The sequence below is a fragment of the Trametes versicolor genome, assembly GCF_000271585.1.
Source record: "Trametes versicolor FP-101664 SS1 unplaced genomic scaffold TRAVEscaffold_9, whole genome shotgun sequence".
NCBI lineage: Eukaryota > Fungi > Basidiomycota > Agaricomycetes > Polyporales > Polyporaceae > Trametes > Trametes versicolor.
The window spans coordinates 2,674,173-2,687,691 of NW_007360329.1; the positions used below are offsets into that span (position 1 = coordinate 2,674,173).

At 59.7% G+C, this 13,519-nt stretch overlaps 6 protein-coding genes and 2 non-coding genes across 8 annotated transcripts; 6 read left to right on the forward strand and 2 right to left on the reverse strand.

Annotated features, from left to right (window-relative positions):
- Positions 1–1,909: 1,909 nt before the first annotated feature.
- TRAVEDRAFT_22542 (uncharacterized protein) lies at positions 1,910–2,721 on the forward strand (the record flags this gene model as incomplete). The annotated part of the gene is made up of 3 exons (XM_008042726.1): positions 1,910–1,995; positions 2,064–2,086; positions 2,294–2,721. 3 exons carry the CDS (start codon positions 1,910–1,912, stop codon positions 2,719–2,721), a joined length of 537 nt encoding a protein of 178 aa, XP_008040917.1.
- Positions 2,722–4,845: 2,124 nt separating this feature from the next.
- Positions 4,846–4,917, forward strand: TRAVEDRAFT_t150. Its single transcript has one exon. It is a non-coding gene; the product is annotated as a tRNA-Glu (tRNA).
- A 440-nt stretch (positions 4,918–5,357) lies between these two features.
- Positions 5,358–5,854, forward strand: TRAVEDRAFT_50716 (uncharacterized protein; the record flags this gene model as incomplete). Its single annotated transcript, XM_008043028.1, has 3 exons — positions 5,358–5,434; positions 5,493–5,515; positions 5,586–5,854. 3 exons carry the CDS (start codon positions 5,358–5,360, stop codon positions 5,852–5,854), a joined length of 369 nt encoding a protein of 122 aa, XP_008041219.1.
- Positions 5,855–5,951: 97 nt separating this feature from the next.
- Positions 5,952–7,213, reverse strand: TRAVEDRAFT_73809 (uncharacterized protein). The gene is made up of 6 exons (XM_008043487.1): positions 7,065–7,213; positions 6,957–7,000; positions 6,864–6,903; positions 6,720–6,790; positions 6,123–6,653; positions 5,952–6,070 (listed from the first exon to the last, which is right to left on the reverse strand). The coding sequence occupies exons 1-5, from the start codon at positions 7,197–7,199 to the stop codon at positions 6,140–6,142; spliced, it is 804 nt and encodes a 267-aa protein (XP_008041678.1). The 5' UTR covers positions 7,200–7,213; the 3' UTR covers positions 5,952–6,070; positions 6,123–6,139.
- Positions 7,214–7,333: 120 nt separating this feature from the next.
- Positions 7,334–7,405, forward strand: TRAVEDRAFT_t151. Its single transcript has one exon. It is a non-coding gene; the product is annotated as a tRNA-Glu (tRNA).
- Positions 7,406–7,510: 105 nt separating this feature from the next.
- TRAVEDRAFT_152882 (composite domain of metallo-dependent hydrolase) lies at positions 7,511–11,576 on the reverse strand. Its single transcript, XM_008043488.1, has 19 exons — positions 11,133–11,576; positions 10,901–11,067; positions 10,818–10,841; positions 10,698–10,767; positions 10,570–10,641; positions 10,340–10,509; positions 10,254–10,276; positions 10,145–10,196; positions 9,950–10,091; positions 9,853–9,900; positions 9,713–9,800; positions 9,542–9,660; positions 9,330–9,483; positions 9,262–9,273; positions 8,592–9,207; positions 8,275–8,536; positions 8,000–8,220; positions 7,821–7,944; positions 7,511–7,755 (listed from the first exon to the last, which is right to left on the reverse strand). Exons 1-19 carry the CDS (start codon positions 11,502–11,504, stop codon positions 7,558–7,560), a joined length of 2,934 nt encoding a protein of 977 aa, XP_008041679.1. The 5' UTR covers positions 11,505–11,576; the 3' UTR covers positions 7,511–7,557.
- A 327-nt stretch (positions 11,577–11,903) lies between these two features.
- TRAVEDRAFT_128598 (uncharacterized protein) lies at positions 11,904–12,495 on the forward strand (the record flags this gene model as incomplete). Its single annotated transcript, XM_008043489.1, has 2 exons — positions 11,904–12,166; positions 12,231–12,495. Coding segments are annotated over 2 exons (528 nt in total), but the record flags the coding sequence as incomplete, so codon positions are not given.
- A 262-nt stretch (positions 12,496–12,757) lies between these two features.
- On the forward strand, positions 12,758–13,291 carry TRAVEDRAFT_60175 (uncharacterized protein). The gene is made up of 2 exons (XM_008043490.1): positions 12,758–13,043; positions 13,103–13,291. The coding sequence occupies exon 1, from the start codon at positions 12,787–12,789 to the stop codon at positions 13,033–13,035; it is 249 nt and encodes an 82-aa protein (XP_008041681.1). The 5' UTR covers positions 12,758–12,786; the 3' UTR covers positions 13,036–13,043; positions 13,103–13,291.
- Positions 13,292–13,519: the final 228 nt, after the last annotated feature.

Genomic DNA, 13,519 nt, shown 5'->3' on the forward strand with positions numbered 1-13,519 from the left:
ATTCATCAAACATTCCCCAGAATAACGTAGAACTCGACACACGCAGAACGCATCGAAGCCAATCACGACATACCCCCGCGGAATGAGACAACGCCCGTCAGGGTCTCCCCAACCACACCGTGGCCGTCACATCGCCCGCATGCGGCGTACGTCCGCCTTCGCGCCACTTCCGGAGAGCGAGCACCCGCCCTCCAGGCCCCCAACGTATCATGACTGTTCGCGGTCCGGAACATGAGCACACGCCCACACGAGAGCGGTTGTGGCGGCGATGGCGATAGCCCAGCGCCACGAAGGAGACCGCAGTAATCCCTCCGAGTGCGAGTCTGCCGTGCACCCGGGCCTACGCAGCCACCCCGCCCGCGGTCGATTCGCCCGTACCAATCCTTGCGGCCGCCACCACCCAGCAGGCGGCGCGCGCCCGAGTGGGCGCGCTGCCGCGAGGCATGGGTACGTGGCACCCAAGGAGGGCACGGGGTGCACCCGCGGTGGTGTGGCGCGCCTCAGTCGAGGGCTGCCGTACAGGTGTTTCTCCCGACGACAGCGGGAGAACACCTGTAGTGGCGAGGACGGGAGCGGGAGAAGGTGCTTGGGGGGCTCACCGCGTATAGGCTCACGTCGTGCGTGGAGCGCGTTATACGGCACGCGCACGCACGTACGTCCTCGAGGGGCCTTGAGCGGACGAGGGGACGAGTGGCGGGGTGGTAGAGGCAGCACGGGTGATACTGGGGGGCCGCGGCGCAGGGATAGGCGATTGTCGGTGTGCTGGAGGCCCGTGCTTTTATACCTCCTGCGCCGCGGGCGGCTCCCCCGCACGGCGCGACGCGCACCGCGAGATTCGAGGGAGATAAGGGCAGCCACCAGTGACCGCGCCCGCCGCCGGCCCTAGCCTCGATATGTCGAAAGCCGTCCGGGCGAGCGCGGCGGTGTTGCCATCTCTGCGCGCCTGGCACGGAGCGAGCGCGTCCAGGCGCGGTGCCTGATGCATTCCTGCAGCCCGCGGAGTGGGCTCGCCGGGCCCTCGGAGGGGACATGCTGCTTTGCGCAGCTGGACAAAGTCCGAGGGCTGGCGTGCTTATCTCTGCGTATGAGGTTCCGGGGAAGTGAAACTCTGGGGCGCCAGGAAGACAGAGGAAGACGCACTGTGATGCGAAGGCGCAGAATGAAGTGCACGCGCGCGGGGCCTGGAATATGACATTCAGTGCCGAAAGACGGAAGTTAGCGCCAGGATCGCGACGCATGGTGCAAGAGGAGGTGCGCGGAGCGCGATCTAAGACGACCGGGCGGGTGTGCGCGGAACGGTGCAGTGGGCGCGCGGTTGATGTGCGGGGGTCCTGAGCGTCGCTGGGGGTGAATATGGGTGTCAGCGTCCCTCACAGCCTGCCTTTTAACCTCCTTCCGCGGCGGGCGTAGCACCGGCGCCTGCTGCGACTGCGCCGCCGCCGCAACATCGTTGGCACGGGTGTGACAAAGGCGATCTAGGTTGCGGGTCCTGTACTGGGAAGAGGAAGCTGGGACAAGGGGCGTTTAGTCGGAGCAGATTTGTGCACTGAATGGAGGTGTCCGATCGCTTCTCCCAGCCATTTTCGGACAAACTACTTGGGCAGCTGAGCAGCGTCGGGTACAAGTTGCTCGATATTGTTGCCTCATGTTCGTACGCCCCCATCTCGGAACGTATAGCGTTGGACGTGCCGAGACAGCGTAGTCGTGTGCAACGCCTTTGCTTGAACGAGCAGGTAGATATGGAAAGGGGACGGCAATAACCCTAACCTTTCGCAGAGCTTAACCGCAGCTGTCGTCGGGCTCCACCCTCGTCATCGCGCCCCGCTCGAGGCCCTCGCCGACGTCCTTCATAAGGCAGCAATGGACTCGAAGAGAGGGGCACATACTCTACCATCCTTCATACAACACCATGACAAGCATCGGAAACAACGCGAACAACGCCGGCGACCCTAGCACAAACAACTCTAGTAGTGGTAACAGCCATCGAAAACTCAAGTGAGTACCAAGTTACGCATCGGATAGAAGTGGATATTACGTTCAGGGTGCTCACGCGCGCACCACAGGGGAGCGGCAGAAGTCGTCCACGGTACGTTCCGTCCCATGCTCGCTTTCGCACGAATGGAACCGACAGCGGCGTGGGGACGCGAGCCGCATGCTACCGCCACCGCTGCTTCACCAAGCGGTCGCCCCAAGCCGCTTGTCTCAGCCCTCGAGGCTTGCGACATACAGAGAACCCGTCGCGCCACCCGCCCCGATCGACATTCGCTGACCATGGAATGTTGTTGTGTGGCAGGTATCGGCGAGAACATCCGCGGCCGGCTCATGGACGTCGTCGACTCGAGCACGAACAGCGAGGCGGCGCATCCAGAGGTCGAGGAAGGCGGCCACGAAATCGAACACGGCATGGCGCGGCTCACCGGCGGGCCCGGCGTAGAGAACCCTCGCAGGACGCGCGTGTCCGATGAGACGAGCACGAAATCATCCGTGCCCTCGCTGGCGCAAGAAGGAAACGTCCTCGGGCCCGCGAGCGGAGTGCCCACTGGCTTGAAAGCGGGGCCGCAATATAGCTCGCCAGGTGCAGCCGACGACAGCGCGGCGCCCGTCCAGGGAGGCCGCAACGACCGCGACTTCCATCCCGGATCCGCAGACCGGGCGCAGGAGGGCGGCGGCCCCGCGCCCGATCGCAACGCGCTATCGCGAAGCCCCCAGCGGCTCGCCTGAGATGCGCCTTTTGGGGAGTGGGGATCAATAATGGGGACGGCTGGCAGGTGAGAGTGCATCACTAGAGCATCACTGGGAAGAAGTGAGGAAGTGCTGATACGAGCGTGCTGCCAGTCGTATCTCCCGGGCGGGCGATACGGGCGCAGGCTTCGAGAGCTCGGGCGTTGACGTCACGAAGAACGGCTTCTTGAACTGTGAAGTATACTGTATCAATAATCTGGGCTTCGGGATTTTCTAGAGGGGTTCTGCGGAACCTAGGCGGGCGCCGGCGTGCACGCGAACCGCGCTCGGGAATGGTCTCGGGACCGCGGCGGAGGGACGATATACCCCTCTCAGGCCGACCCGTGGCGCGTTATAGTGCCTCACGACGGTGGACGACATTGAACGACGGCGAAAATGGTCACAGCAGTTCATATAACGCGGGGGATCGCGCTGAGTCTGCCCGAGTTGAAAAAGATCCGCTCGTACGTTGAAACCATACCTCCCATCCCTACTGGCACGCCCGTGAGTATCTCCCCTTATCATGCATCGACCCGCCGAGCCCCCAACTCGGCAGAACGCAAACACACCCTCCTTCGTGGCGTAGCTGCCGAGTGTGCCATGGCCAGCTTCGCTCGAACGTCGAAGCCCGCGCGCTCGGCCACCTAAACGGCGCGTGAGAGGCACGGAACGCTGGGCACGCGTCTACTAGCTCACCGATACTGCTAATTATGTAGGCCGGGACTCCGATTGGGGCGTCGATGCTACCGACGTTTGCCTCGCCCTTCGTAAAGTTCTCTGTTGGACTTCGTCTTCGCTGTCTGCATTCTGGAGGATGCCGAGCAAGCGAGAAAACCGATTGGCTGTCGGAGTAGGGGTGTAGACCTGTCAGAGCGAGTCTCAGTGCTGGGAAGCCGATTGGGCCGCTACCTTCCAGGCGGCGAGTAATACGTCAAAGTGGGCGTCTGCGCACCTACGACGATGGTTTCATTTGCCTAGTACAGCGAGAAGAGTGGACACTGCGGGTGCGTCTGTCAGCGAAGGAGGTGTACACGTAAAAGGTCACCGGACGGCCTTTCTTCATTCGTTGGACCATCATGGAAATGCGGGGTGGAGCGTGTAGACGTTCCTATTGGACTCGGACGACGGCCATATGGGAAATGCAAATACCTATAGAGGAAGCGGATCAGTGAGATGTATGCGGAGGAAGCTTTGGGGAAGAGGATCTCGAGAACGAACCACCATCTGCCCGGTGTGCCCGACAGCACGCTGGAGGCTGCTTGCACGACCATTGGCTCGACCGCAGAATACGTCGACGGATCACAGGCGAGCTGAGCACACCTGACTGTGAAATGACGATGATCAGTACATAGAACATGGCGGGCGCGGCATGCAGCGCGCACCTATTGGACTGTCTCGTCGTACACGTACACGATACACATCTCGCATGCGGACCGTCGGCGTGCGGTATGAAGATTGAGTACGCGACTGCACGCGCGCCGCCTTCTGTCCGCCTTATGTCCTGGGGCGGGAGACTCCGGCGCGGGAGCGGAAGGGCATCTATTCAGTCGCGAATATTCGTTGGCCAAACATGAGCCCAGCCTTGAAGGTGAGCAGGTTCGTTTGCGGTGGTACCGGGAAACGATGGTCGGGCTGCGATGTCTGCAGCGAAACGAACGCGTCCGCTGTATGCCCAGGCTCTCCAGCAACTTGTGGGGCTGAGAACACACTGTGTGGCCTGGGAAGACAACGGGGATGAGCGGATACACTTGAAAATTACCACTGTGGTGACAATGGAGTAAACCCATCGCTTGTTGCTCTCCCGATGGCAGGCCTCAACCAAGGGCCAGAGTAAATGTTGAGACGATATTTGAGCGACACAACGCGCTGGGGGTGGGCTGCATAGTCTGCTAAGTAGTAGAGCTCCGTCACTGTATGCGCACGTATCAGCATAAATTGGCCCACACATAATAGTGGGCCTCACCGGTACCATATACAACAACGAACGAAGCACCTCCCTCGTACGGGCGTGTCGACGTGGTGGTCGACGACGAAGAGAGGGCTACTGCATAAACTTGAAGTTGAAGTTGAGCCAGCGTTGGACGCGATGTCGATATACAAACAATCTAGAGTACCAAAAATATGTCCGATATGGTGTAGTGGCTAACATTATCGCCTCTCACGCGATAGCCCGGGGTTCGATTCCCCGTGTCGGAATACCCCAAAATGAGAGTATCTTTTTCCCTAAACTAGTTGTACTTAGGTTGTACTATTGTTACCCAAGTTCACTTACTGTGGCATCCTTAACGTACCATATTTTCTCGGCCTCGCATGGAAGATATCAGTAAGTAGTCTACAACATCCCGGGCTACCTTCCTGGATGTTACCAAGTACGACCAAGTACGAGGTTCGATTCCCAACGGTAACACGTTTTGTTTATGCCTATGCTCCTCGCACATGGGGCACGATGTCGTCATAGGCTCTGGGCGGACGAGGATGTCATTCCATCTCGGAGCACCCCACCGTGGCGCTCTCAGCCAGCTGGGGTATATAACACCAGCTCTCGACCTCGCATCGTTCTTTCCAATCTCAACGACCCCCGCAATTGCAGCTGCCGCATAACTCACCCCAACTTCCCGCACCACTCGCAACTCATCATGTCCACTGGAAACTCGGGCTCCACCAACCCCAGCCGCGGCCAGAGCATGGGCGCAGGCCTCGGTAACACTGTCAAGTACATCTTTCTGCTCTAGATGTGCCCCCAATCGCGAACTGACGATGATGTGTTGCAGGGGTGCATTCCAGACCGTCCAAGGTTCGCACCGAACTTCTCATCCGCCGACTCGTGGTGTCAGAACCAGAGATCTTATTCTGCGCTCTTGTAGGTCTTGGAAATGCCGTCCGCGGCAACGCGATGGACTTCGTCGACAACGCTACCGGCACGGGTGGCCACCACGCCGAGACGGACGTCGGTCGCGCGCAGACCGAGCAGGGCATCAACCGTATGGAGACCGGCCACCCCACCGGCACGACTGCGACGAACCTGTCCGCGACGAGCACTGCCGCCCCGCCGTTGCCTGCGCGCCACCAGGCGGCGGGCGTGCAGACGGATGAGAGTGCCCTCGGCGGCCAGAACTTTGGGACGACGCGCTAGAGCGTTAGTGGGATTTTGAGGAATAGAAGTTGTATGCATGTAATACCACCCTATACGTCTCTGTAATATCAGTCTGTTCGGAGAATTGAGGTTGAGTGTGCCCGTTGTGACGGACGTGTTCGAGTGACCCAGCATAGAAATGATCGACAACAGTAGTGGTACAAAGCAGCCAGCAAGAAAAAAAAAGTCTGAAGACGGGCTATATGCGTACCCAACCTTCAGCGCTTCAGCACTTCCGTCCATTTCGAACGCAAGCAGACAAACTCACCAGAATACGCAGGCCCTCTAGCCAGCAGCACTCGCGCTCCCGCCACGTCCATTCGCTGCCCCTCGCCGCCCCCTGCCCCTGCCCCGACCTCGGCCCCTTCCCCTCCCAGTCGTAGGCGGCGGAGGCCCAGTCTCCACCTGGATCGGAAGCATATGGTGCTGCTGCTGTTGCTGCTGCTGAGGCGGTGGCGCATGCATATGCGCCTGGGGTGGGGGCGGCGGCGGCAACGGCTGGGGTGCGTGCCCATGCCCATGCGAGTGCGTGCGCGACAGCGGGTGCGCCCCGTGCTGAGCGTGCATCGGGGGCGGCTGCTGGGGGGACGGCGGGCGTTGGGCGTAGTTCGCAGGAGGCCCGGGCTCGGGGAGCGCGTTCGGCGGCGGCCAGTGCTGCGGGATCGTCACCTCGGGCGGCAGGTTCGACGGCACGGGGACCGTGTGCGAGTAGTACTGCGGCGGGATGGGGTCGCGCGCGAGGTAGTGCAGGAGCGTGGGCTGTGCGGGGACGGCGATGTCGACTGCGTCGAGCAGCAGGCTGTGGGGGTTGGGGGTGGGGTTAGGTGTGTGTGGGGAGGGGGAGGGGAGGGGGCGGGTGGCGTACTTGCACTCTTCTTGGAGCCGTTTGAGCTTTTCGTCTGCGCGCAGGAGCTCGCGCTCGTATTCTTCGTGGGTCTGCACGAATCCACGCGTCCCCAGTCAGTATACCAGCAGACACTGCACCGAAGAGAAATCGCGTAAGACGCACCGCGGTCACCGTGTCGTACTTCTCGCGCAACGCCAGGAACCTGCACGCCGTCAATCGCCGCCCATCTCACGCCCTACCACCCCTAACACGCACTTGTCCTTGTACCGCGTCCCGCGGTGTCCCGGCGGTGCCAGCGTCTGCCATTCCGCACCACATTCAACCCTTTGAAGTTCGCGCAGGGGGAGGGGGGGAGGGGCACACCTTCATGCTCGCGGACTGGGGGTACGGCGCGGAGCTGCCTGCGCGGTCGTCGTGCATGGGCCCTCCTCGTCCGCTCGAGTTGGTGCGCATGGGGCCGTCCGGGCGGGGTTGTCTGCTCAGGGGGAGGGGTTCCATGGTGGGTCGGCGCGCGAGGCGGATGGAGGCGTGAGCGAAGTGTGTTCACAGGTCGCGCGTCTGAATTCGCGCTGGGTGGCGGCTGATGTTCGCTGACTTCGAGTATGAATTGTGGCGGAGAGTCCATTTCGTCATCCGATATGGTGTAGTGGCTAACATTATCGCCTCTCACGCGATAGCCCGGGGTTCGATTCCCCGTGTCGGAATATCGAATTCTCTACCTTTTTTCTTTCTACTCCGCTGCACTCAAGTTTACTCAACGTGCGGCATCCCAAACATACGACTTATACAAGACCATGCATACAATGCGAGCCATATACAATGCATTGGGCGTAGCATCATCCCCGTGCCTATCAGTTTACAACATGTCGACGACCCCCCGGCTGGGAGATACGACACCCACCACCTTGCTATACCCGAGAATATCACCACCACGTGTAGCTACAATATCTCCGTATCCCTCGCCCTTGCTGATCCCGAGCAGCTTCTCGATGTTGGTCGATACGAGTGCGATCGCCTCCTCCTTCGAGATAGCCCCGTCGGCCTCCAGTGCCGCCTGTCGAGGAACACGAGAACGCGGTAAGCAAGGGAGCGCAGAGATGCGTAGAGAGAAGGACACACCCAGGCAGCGTCGAAGCGCGTGTTGAGCACCTTGTCCGCGACGCTCACCCCCAGACCGACGGTGACTCCGTGCTCCAGCAGCACGCGCACCGCGTTCTTCTCGGACAACGGCGGGCCAGGAAGTCTACGGCAATTCCGTTAGTGCAGCTCGTTTTCAATGCGGACGAGACGAGACGTACATCCTGCGTGCCTCCCAGGGAGACGGGTACGGCCGCGAGGGCGAGAGGATGACGCCGATGTCGGCCGCGTAGAGCTCAGAGGCGAGGAGGTGCGCCTCGCGCGCGCCGACGAGCGTGAGCTTGAGCTGCGTGCCGAGCGCGTGCTCGACTTCGGACTTGAGACTGATGAGCGTCGCGATGATGTCTGCGCTCTCGACCTCCACGACGAGTGACACCTCGCCCTACAAAACGAGCCTTCAGTAGAGTTATGTGGTAATATGTATGGTCGGACTCACGTTCTTGACTTTGTCGAACCACACTCCGGCCTCGCCCTCGGACGGATGCAGCAGGAGACGGCGGAGCGCGGCGATCTGGGTGCTCACGCTCGGCACACCCATGGGATGGATCGCGACGTGCACCGCGCCCGACTCTTGGACGATCGCCCCGTCCGCGAGCTTGTGCGGCGCGGCGAGGGAGAACGCGGTGCTGACCCCAGAGAGGAACCCGCCACTGGCGGGCGCAACGATGCCCGTGGTGACGCCCGCGCGGTACGCGATGCTGACAAAATTGCCGTTAGCACGGCTGGGAGAGCGAGGAAGGAAGAGATACGTACAGGGCGTGGCGAGTGCCGAACTGCAACCCGTCGATTGCGTGGATGAGTGCGCCGTTTCCTCCGACTACCTTGGGGACAGCATCTTGCAGAGGATCGAGCACGTATCCATCCTTGGTGGATACTTCGCCCATGATCTCCTCCAGGCCGAGCGGAGAGCCGAATGTCGTAAGCCCCGGGGCGATCGAGCCGCCCTCGAGGTCGACGTACTCGACCTTCGCGGAGTCTTGCAGCACGGAGCGCGCGCATTCGCTCGTCGCCGAGCCGACACACACAATCTTTCCTTCCTTCACGACGATGCTTAGCGGAGCATCTGGGCTGTCAGCGGACACGATCTGCTTTATCCCCGTTGAGCCCCTAGGGTCGCGCAGGAACACGGTGCTCGCGTTCGCGAACACGACGGTGTGCGACACGGAGGCCTTTGGTCCGAGCGGCGGCAGGCCTTCGTACTTCAAAGCCTCTTTGGCCTCCTTGTCGAAGTTCGGCGTCTGGGGGAGGCGTTGGAAGTGCGCGGGCTTGTCGGCGGTGTGTGGGGTTGCGAGCTGGGGGACGCCGTCGATCCAGACTTGCTGTGGGGTGGCGCCCAGGGCGAGGGGATGGCTGTCCCACAGGACGATGTCTGGAGGGGAATGTTAATGGCTGAAGAGTTGTGTGATATGCGCAGAGTGCTTACCGGCATCGTATCCTGACGATGCAAAGCTTCTTTAGTATGCGATCGTCGACGGCCAGAGTGGTACTCACCTTCTTCAAGGAACCCGATACGGTGATCAAGTCCAAGGATCGTCGCTGGCGTAGCGGTCACAGCAGACAGTGCGAGGTTATGCGGGAGGCCGTAGTAATACGCTTGCTGCGCCTCGAAAAGGAGGAAACGCGAGTCAAGTACGGGATGATCCGACTGCGGGCAGTCAATCCGTGGTCAGGTATCATTTTCAACTGGAGGATTGGACGCGAACCTTCATGACGACCTGGATGCCCGCGTCCGCGAGGATCCTCGGCGCGAACTCGGAGCCGCGGTATGACTCGCGCTTGTAACGTGAATGGGTAGCGAACAGAGCAGCAGCAGGTGGCTTGCCTACAAGACTTTACATCAGGGATTGCGCGGCACAGGATTTTGAAATACGTACCGTATGCAGACTTGAGGGTGTCTGTGACCAGATAGGTTTCGTGAGCGTGGTGGAACGCGGCGATCGGGAACTTGAACTCGTTCGAGATCTACCGGGCCGCCGATTAGCTTGCAACGGGTTACAATACGGCTGGGTCTTACCCTGACGAGATCGTCCAGGTCGACTGTCTCGTAACAGTGCGTATGGACCTGCGTAGGCGTAAGTTACGAGAACAACGAGGCGAAACGCCCTGCTAACCTTAACGCGTCCTCTCAAGACGTCTACGAGAGCCTCCCACTGCAAATCTTCGGGAAACTCGCCAAGGCCAGTCCACTGTCCATCCCGTGCCTTCACGCAATAGGCGTCCTGCGCATCTCTGATCTGACGGGCCTTCTCGTAGCTGTTGGACATCTCATAAGCTCACAGTGACTCGGCTCGGCGGCGAGAACGTACCCCTGTCGGAATGCCCACACGGTATCCATACGCGTTCCCGAGTAGACGCGTCCTGGGGGTTACCGTTAGCGGCAAAGTCTGAACTGAGGAGGAACCGGCGGGTGGATACCTGGATTCTCGCCACACGCATGTCTGAACTTACGCATCAGCCGCAGGTAGACATGTATGATTATAAAGAGAAATAGAGACACTTACTTCATCTGTCGGAAGCGGAAGTGGGTGGTGGGGTCATATACGGTCGTGTTGGTCTCGTACGGGCTCTCGAGCAACATTCCAGTGGGCGAGCGGTCGGTGGGAGGGCGAAGCTTGATTACAGCGCCTTGTCCGCCTATCGCGTTGGCAGACCCTGGAAGTACGAGCGCGGTCTAGGTAAAGCTCGCAGGTCAGTGCGGAAAGGTGAAATCGACCTGGGAGCCGATACCGACCGTGACGCCGCCAGATACGCTCAGCCTGTAAGCTTCGTCATGGGTGTTTAGGCCATCGAGAGCACGTAGCCACTGCGAACGCGAAGGTCAGTTGTACGCAAATGCGCGATACCAGACATTGGCCTTACTGGGAGGATGGGACCCTTGCGAGAGTTTCCATCGCTCGCCCCACGCAAACTCGGCGCGGAATTGACACCTCTAGAAGATGATCAATAGCTGGCGGACGTATGGGAAATGTGTGTACAGACAGGTGGCTGTGCATATCGACGATGCTTCAGAGTACGAGTGAGCTCATTTGGACGGCTGAATGATCAATGACGATAGAGCATACCCGGGCGTGACCCATCGTCCACGGGCATCGACGCGATCGAGGTCCTGGTACTGGTCGAGCAGATGTTCGTCGACATGGCCTATCCACTTGATCAACCCCTGATCGAGGAGGATGTCGCCCTTAAGGACCTCGCGCCCTTCGTCGCGTCCGGTCCATATCGCAGCGTTCTGTGGAAGCCGCGAAGGTATACGTTTATGGCAGTCAGAGGAATACTTACGCGAAGGACACTTACGGTTATCAAAGTTGCTTTCGTTCCAGTAACAGCGCGATCAGACCGTTTGCGGGACCCAAATTCTGCAGGAGGTCCGCTCTCAACCTCCAGCAGGCTGCACTTGTGCAATGCGTTGGCAGCGTGCGCGGGCGGAGCGTTCCTCGAGGCGTCAGTGAAGTGTCCCGTGCTAGGCCCGAGAACGAGGCGAAAGAGTTGGCCGGCGAGCAGAAGAGCGACGACAGAAAGCAGGACGCTGTATGCCTTGGACGCCAGGGGTCTAGGGTATCTTGGAGCATCGGTAGCTCCGGTCGCAGCAGTGCCCGCTGGCTGTGGGAGCAGCCTGGAGTTTAAGTGCCTAGTCCGGGATTTCGAGGACGCGTTCATGATATCCATGATCAGCGCTCCCCAGCTAAAAGCTCAGATGTTCAACAGTGTGGCAGAGAGCAAGCTGCGACACTGAGTGCGGTGGGGGTGAGAACCGTACGAAGCTGCGAACTGGGCCGTAGCAAGAAAGTTCGCGAGCAGTCGACATCGTGTGCACATCCCGCCCTTGCGAGGCGCCGGGATAGCCGGCCCGGGCGTGCCACTGAAGATAACTCTAATTTTGGCCCCCTGAGGCGCTCGCTGGCGCTCGCCACTCACGTTTGTTCTCGACCACCACGCTCAGGAAGTGGTAAGTTGTGCAAATGGTCTAACTCAGTCGTTTGTCGTACTGTTCTGTCGCCGACTCACTTCCGTACTACTAGACCCATGGAACATGTCGACCCCGCCGCCACTCGTCCCAATAACATCATGCGGGAGAATCATCCCGAACTCTACTTTGCGACCGGGGATGTCGTCCTGCAAGCAAAGCTCTCATCAGATGCAGGGCAACAGAAATTCCAGATGTTTTGCGTACACAAGACTATCCTGAGCTTTCACTCGGACGTGTTCTCCAATCTCTTCGCCGACGGCTGTGCGAAACTCGAACAGAGTTATGACGGCCGACCACTGGTGGACATGCTCGACGATGCCTACGACCTCGCCCGTCTTCTCCTATACGTATACAAGCCATCGTAAGCCCTAATATAACTCTTGACATTCGAATAATGCTGTTCCATTGCTCAATTACCCTTTCAGCGAATATCTGCTACGCCCGTGCCACCCGGACACCCCTCTCGAGCTCAGGGGCGTCGTCAGACTCGCTGGCAAATATCTTATGGACCAGGCACGCGCGGACATGATCAAACGAGTCACGATGGACTGGCCAGTAACTCTGCAAGACTGGGATGTCCGTGACGGTGTAGACGCCATGCACAACCAACACTACTGGCAGTCTGCCGGTGGCGATGCCTGGGTCGACCGCATGCCAGAGCCCGTTTCCGCCATCGTCTTTGCTCAGGAACACGGCTGCACGGAGATCCTCCCCGCATCGTTCTACCGCCTCGCAACAATCGACATTGACGCAGACTGCGGGGAACCTTACTATCCCGACCCGGGTCGGCGCGCGCGGTGGGCGCTATGCGACAAGGACAACCTCGTGCACTGGATCAGAGGGCGCAATGCGCTCGAATCGTATCACCACTTCGTCCAGTTGTCTCTGAGCGGGGGTAAGATGCTAGCTAGGGACTGCATTCCGTGGTGGATCATCGATCCGCCCGACCCGAGGGATAGCGACGAGCCGTTCGAGCGGGACATGGAGAATTACCCGTGTCTGGACTTCCTGTGGACGCTCCGTGACATGGTGTGGGGGACAAGGCCCTCGTACAACCCGTTACGGAAACTGACGAAGCTGGACCCGCACGATTGTGATACGCTGGACATGCTCAAGAACACGTGTCCGAAAGGACTGTGCCGCGAATGCCATGGCGAATTGAAAATCTGGATTCGCGGGGAGCAGGACCGGGTCTGGAAGCGATTGCCCGATTTTTTCAGGCTTCAGTAGGTGTATCAGTTGAGTACGTCAAAACCTGTTGCACATCATCACTTCGGGCCTGAACGTTGGCCTACAGAGAAGGAAGATGGCGGACCATGTATGGACGACGACTTCGCTCCTTCGTCAGGGCTAGACGGCCGCGCCGGTCACCGCCGTCCGTAGTAGCCACGATGCAGCCATGTTCAAGTTTTTCCGCACGTCGTCGGTGGACAACATCCAACTTCTACAATTCAACGACACAATGTTGATTTATTTTATTTGTCACCAGTATATTTGAGATATGCTTATGTCTTCCTTGCGACTGCTCGCACGCGCCCCGTGCATGGACCGCGCGTGTCATGCACAGCTCCTGGAATCCTGATGCTATACATGTCTCGCGGTCGGCATCGGGTTCGCAGCCAGTTCATGAATGGGCCATTGCCCTGCCCAAGAAGCACGCCCACGTGGTGAACGACCCTCATCCTGCCGCGTCACGCAGCACCTCTCTATAGTA

Coding starts and splice junctions, on each gene's coding strand:
- TRAVEDRAFT_73809 (XM_008043487.1), bottom strand. CDS start 7,199: ATGGAACCCCTCCCCCTGAGCAGACAACCCCGCCCGGACGGCCCCATG. Junction 7,001..7,064: donor CCCAGTCCGCGAGCATGAAG/GTGTGCCCCTCC, acceptor GCGGAATGGCAG/ACGCTGGCACCGCCGGGACA. Junction 6,904..6,956: donor GGGACGCGGTACAAGGACAA/GTGCGTGTTAGG, acceptor GACGGCGTGCAG/GTTCCTGGCGTTGCGCGAGA.
- TRAVEDRAFT_152882 (XM_008043488.1), bottom strand. CDS start 11,504: ATGGATATCATGAACGCGTCCTCGAAATCCCGGACTAGGCACTTAAAC. Junction 7,945..7,999: donor CCCTGGGAGGCACGCAGGAT/GTACGTCTCGTC, acceptor GAATTGCCGTAG/ACTTCCTGGCCCGCCGTTGT. Junction 7,756..7,820: donor CGCGCTTCGACGCTGCCTGG/GTGTGTCCTTCT, acceptor GTTCCTCGACAG/GCGGCACTGGAGGCCGACGG.
- TRAVEDRAFT_60175 (XM_008043490.1), top strand. CDS start 12,787: ATGGAGAATTACCCGTGTCTGGACTTCCTGTGGACGCTCCGTGACATG.